The sequence below is a fragment of the Camelina sativa genome, chromosome 17 (genome assembly GCF_000633955.1).
Source record: "Camelina sativa cultivar DH55 chromosome 17, Cs, whole genome shotgun sequence".
Taxonomy (NCBI): domain Eukaryota; kingdom Viridiplantae; phylum Streptophyta; class Magnoliopsida; order Brassicales; family Brassicaceae; genus Camelina; species Camelina sativa.
In genome coordinates, this window is record NC_025701.1 from 30711548 (window position 1) to 30717352 (window position 5805).

At 39.9% G+C, this 5805-nt stretch overlaps 1 protein-coding gene across 1 annotated transcript; it reads left to right on the top strand.

Moving 5' to 3' along the window:
- On the top strand, positions 258–2119 carry LOC104759953. Its single transcript, XM_010482815.1, has 4 exons — positions 258–455; positions 666–1101; positions 1222–1538; positions 1655–2119. Exons 1-4 carry the CDS (start codon positions 258–260, stop codon positions 2117–2119), a joined length of 1416 nt encoding a protein of 471 aa, XP_010481117.1.

Here is a 5805-nt window from a genome sequence, read left to right on the forward strand (position 1 = left end):
ACACAGAATCAAATAACCGTACCCGCAAGACTAACTCTGCAGCTGATGCAATTGAGAAGGAGGTTCGCAAAATAGAAAACGGAGGTGGTGATATTGCTGTGGGGGATAAGTTTGATAGCAAAGAAACGTTGGTGGCAAGGTTGAGGGTGATGAGTGTATTAGATAAATATGATTACAATGTTCGATATTCAACGCCCAGTTTGTTAATCGTTGAGTGTTGAGTAAAAGGTTGTAAATGGAGAATACGGGCTACAACCATGGGTGATTCGCCGGTGTTTCATATTCGCAAATATTGTCGTGAACATACTTGCTCTGTTACGGAACGATATGGCCGTAGCCGTAATGCTAAACCACCAATCCTAGCTCAATTATACAAGGATCATGTTGGTGGTGTGGGAGGTTATGTTGTACCAAATCTTGTTGGGGATGGGCTCAACCTACGATATGGTGTACAGGTTGGCTACTGGAATACTTTAATATGTTTGTTTTATGGTTGGCTCTATGTATGTGATGGTTTATAGGGTGTACAAACAGATCATAGCTTAAGTTTGTTGGTTTTGTCAGAAATTAGTTGATTCTATGGCCTGCACTGCACATATATATAATTCGATCTAGTTGATATTGTTTAGTGCTGATGTCTTTTACTGACCATTTTCATATAATAGCTTGGCTACTGGAAGGCACATCATACACTTATAAAGGCGCGGGAGTATGTTAGGGGTACACCTGAAAGTGGATACGCTGAATTACCGGCATATTTATACAGGCTGAGGTCCTCTAATCCGGGGACCCTTACTAGACTGGTCGTTGATGCAGAAGACAGATTCAAGTATGTTTTCATTGCGATTGCTGGATGCATTAAGGGTTTCAGGTATATGCGGAAAGTTGTAGTTGTAGATGGAACCTTTTTGAAAGGTGAATTCAAAGGGACTCTTCTGATAGCGACAACACAAGATGGGAATTTTAATATTTTCCCTCTGGCGTATGCGGTTGTTGATACAGAGAACGACGTGTCGTGGGAATGGTTCTTTACTCAATTAAGTAGTGTAATTCCTGATGATGAAGAGCTTGCACTGATATCTGACCGGCATAAATCTATTGGTAAAGCTATCGCTAAAGTGTACCCCCTGGCAAGTCGAGGAATCTGCACTTATCATCTTCACAAGAATATTATCCTGAGATTTAGTTGGAGCTAAACATTCCGGCTGGTAAAAAAAGCAGCTGCAGCATACCGTGTAGTTGATTTCGAAGAAATCTTCCAGCAAATTCAAGAAGCGAATCCGCAACTGCATGCTTACTTGGTTCGTGCAGATGTAACCAAGTGGAGCAGGGCGCACTTTCCTGGTGATAGGTACAACTTCACCACGAGCAACATTGCAGAATTGCTAAACAAAGTACTGAATCATGTGAGAGCCTATCCCATTGTAGAGTTATTAGAAGCTGTTCGGAATATGTTGACACGTTGGTTTGCTACAAGGAGAAAACAAGCTGCCGCAATGCCAACTTTACTCACCAAAGGAGTGGAGAACCTGTTACAGGTGTGAGATTCATTAACATATCAATCGATATATATGTTAATGAAAGGCCTGGAAAATGTTAGTGGATATGTTGTGTTGTTTTGGTTATATGAACTTACGCTTTCATTTACTCATAGGCACGTATTGAACATTCAAGGCGTCTAAAGGTTCAAGAAATTGATGAAGATCGATTTGAAGTAAGTGGTGGTACCTCAACGCATGTTGTCAATCTGAGGTATAAGAGGTGTTCATGTAGGCGTTTTGATCTAGAGAGGATGCCATGCGTACATGCTATCGCAGCCGCATATACGGCCAACATATCAGTTATAAACCAGCACCATCCATACTTCCGCAGAGACAGCCTCTGCAGTGGGTATGCGGAGGCGATAATGCCGATAGATACATCCTGCATCGTTCCTACTGATATTACACCGTCTAGATGTAAACCGCCTTTTGTTAGGAATCCTCCAGGAAGGCCAAAGATGTCGAGGATGAAGTCTTTTGTCGAGGTTGCGTTGGAGACGAAGCGGCCCCGCAAACAGCATGCTTCTCAGTGTCAACATGTTGGCCACAACCGTACAACATGTCCAGCTAATACGTAGTGCATGGGCGACAATAGACGTGTTATCTTTTCTTGGCGTGTGAGGATAATACTTTTTTTTCCTAAGTGCCAACATAGCTTTTTGTAACATGTTTATGATGGACCTTTTTAATTTCTAAGCCCACATTTTTGTTTAACTATAATTGTTGGATAAACTGTTCCCAGCTGCCCTAGTTGGGCCTATTACTCGTGTGGGCTTTTTAGAAATCTCAAGCAAACGGCTTTCTGTTTGAATAAGAAGCTTACAAAAGCAAAATATATCTGTTTGTGGGCTTTATATGGTCCATTAGAGAGGACATGATGCGATGGAAAGATAGTGTTGACATGTACACTTATCGTAGATAACTATTGTTATGTACGTACATATATTACGGAGTACTAAATTTTATATTTTGTTCACAAAACATAACCTTATATTATCCAGAATCAGCGTAACATTGGGTTCACTCAAAAGTACAAACACGCCGGGGAAAAAAAGTTAATAAATTGCATAGATCTGTGGCGGTTCTTTAAATATGCTAAACTCCCTGAGCTCTCCCTTTCGCCCATCTAGTTCCTTTCTTCTTAAGGTACTGCATTCTCCCCTACGTGCTCCATTATATGTTCTATATAGTAACGTCCAGCGTTTTCAGATCTGCGGTAAATATAGAAAGTGCATTAAGGTATTTTACAGTAGCAACATATACAATTAGATATTTTAATAGGAAAACAAACAGCTTACATCGCCTTGTGATGTTCCATTCCCACGAAATCTGGTTTTATATAGATTTGCGAAGAGGCGGTTGTGTTGACGAGGCAAGGAGCACCTACAGAACAGTTACAAACTTAGATGTATATGGTTTCACAAGGCTAGTTTCCTTATCTGATCTATCAAATCGAACATACCTTCGTAGCTTCCAACCTTCCAGAACCGCAAAATACAAAAGACGGGTTTGGATGTAAAAGTAAGATGACACCCGAGTGCTTCCCAAGCATTTATGAAGCGAGCAGCATAATCATCTAGGGCACGACACTTGAGGGTTTCATTCCTACGATATTCTCATGTTAATATAGAACAGGAATAGGAAAAAACTTTAAATGTAAATGTATTGAAAAGGTAGCACAAATCTCCTTTACCTCCCATTCAGTAGGGTGAGGACAACTTCATTGGCCGCATTTGCCCCCTCGAGCAATCTTCTGTCTTCCACCCCAACTACACACCCACAGACATCTGATTCGGGGTAGACACATACTTTAAATGTTACGACCTATGTATTTTGATATGAAATTGTCTACTAACCTATTTATTTAGTATCAGGCCTAAAAACTAGTGATAATCACAAATATATCAATTAGCAAACGTTTGTTAACGTTGTTTCAAACGATTTGTGTAATTGAAAATTGAAGATAAGCGTACCGAATGATATGGGATGGTTAATTCTCCCTCGAGATATATCACCCAAATCCTCGAAACGGAAGTAGTGTTTTTGATTCACCGGTGAGAGCAGGCCCATCGTCGACTCATCAGTAAATTTGATTTGGAAAGGATGATGTGTATTCCTCTCCCTAAGTGTTGGCTGGATGACCTTGAAATTCCTAATTTCATACCAATCACCATCATAGATATACTTCCTCATTTTCTTGTAGGTCCCTGGTAAAAACGCCACCTCAATTGTGTCACCCTATAAATTGCATATCAATTGTGTTTAAGGCCACTGGTAGGTTAAGAAAGAACTTCGTGCAAAAATTATACAAAGTAAAATGGACTAACCCGTGTATCAGCAAGGAGCAGAACCCGCTTTTGAAAGAACTCAGTAACAAACCACTAATTCAAGACCTTCGCTTGGATACACCAATTCGTTCTTCCTGGTCTAAGATCAGCGATGACATCAACTCTAAACTCCATGATTTTCTCTGAAAATTTCAAGTTAATAGTTTTTCCACTGGGTTTGGAAAGGAGACAGGGATATGCTACTTAAATAAAACAAAGCGTCACCACTGGTAGTTGCGTCTTACTAGCGACTCTCTCTTTCTCCTTCTCTAATAAGCGCGACTCTTCGCTTTCTTTTTTTTGGACGGTTTTATATTTCAAATTTACTTTAATTCGTAGTGTACGTACAGACAACTAATTTACGTTTTGTACGTGGTTTTGTTTTATTTTCTTGTTGATGTATGCTTTTTCCCCCTAATACTTTCTTAATTACGTTATGGCGCCCCACCCACTTCGACAAAATTGATTCAATGGTTGAAACATATAGTTATCCTAGTCACAATTTGGTTGAAACAACCCAAATCACATTGCCGGTCCAGCAACATTGGAGGCCCAATACGAAAAGAAATTGTATTGTTTTCTTTTAAATTGTTTTTCTCGGTAAGTCCAATGTAATTTTTTAAATGGGGCCTCAACTCAAAGCAATTTTTAAAATGAATCCTTATCTGAAAACAAATTTTTAAAATGAGGCATTTTAAAAGAAACTAACTCTTAAATTGAGGCCTTATTATTAAGAAAATAAACAAAAAATCCTTACTGAATGGGCTTACTAAAATTGAGGCCCGATACCTATATATCATAGGGATGTGTACACGTCCGACTTCACCAACCGAATGCACAGTTGTAACAAAACAATACATTACTCGTACCAAACGTAAGCACCCATGTACCCAAACACACTTTTTGTACATAAACAATAGGCAGATATATCAATTGTGTATAGTTGTTTTGCAAGATAGAACAGTAAAAAAGGAAAGGATACAACATCAAGTGGTAAATGATTAAAAATAACTAGAATAGAAAACCATGGAAACAAAAGGCCGGATTCAGTGCGCGCACACCCTATGACGTAGATATTAGTACGGCGTTTATGATAGAAGACCTTTAGATGAAACGTTTAGGGCGAAACATCTAAAGAGAAAATATAACTAAAGGATCTCGGATATAGATTTCGCCAACCACCAAAGGCCGCAATTGTTGCACACCATGTCATAGTCTCGATAATTGAGAGAGTACAAACCATGCTCCGATAAACACAATGTAGCACACTCTGGAGAAGGGATCAAAGGGGCAATCAGATAGACAAATGTATCTCTGTACGTGTTTTCTCGCGCCGTCTGATATCTACCCAGCAACATGAACAACTCCCTGCCCAAAATCCTTGTTTGAGTTGTATTTAGTTGGTAGTGGTATGCAAAAAACAGGTAAAGATAATGACCCGCCATGTCGAAGTTCCCATGTAACATAGAAAAAAACCCACATGCTAGTGTGGCATCATCTTCTGCGGGTACGTTACGAGTTAGAAGTGCAATATCTCCCTCAATGTCGCTTTCCTCGGCAACAACTCGGAGACCTTCGTAATAGATTGCCTTTTTGTTCCCAGCGTCAAGGCATTTTTCGAAGATACGCCGGTGCATCCCTTCCTCTTTTATTCTACGATTTCGATGATGTAATTTTTGGAACCAAGAAGGATGGCAAGTAATGCTGGAGATGTTAGCATCCTTGAGAACTTGAGGCCTAAGCGCTGTTTTGACTCCTCGAGGTCCTGCCTTGACTATTGGAGCTAGGTAGTTCAAACCATCAACTGCGAGAAACCCGAAGATGATAATCAACATCTCATCTGGTAGATGAGGCATTTTTTGAGACGCAGACGCCATCTTGCTGTGATTTTTCAGTAGGAACTACAACTTGTACAGAAGGGTGTTTGAAGAACACAA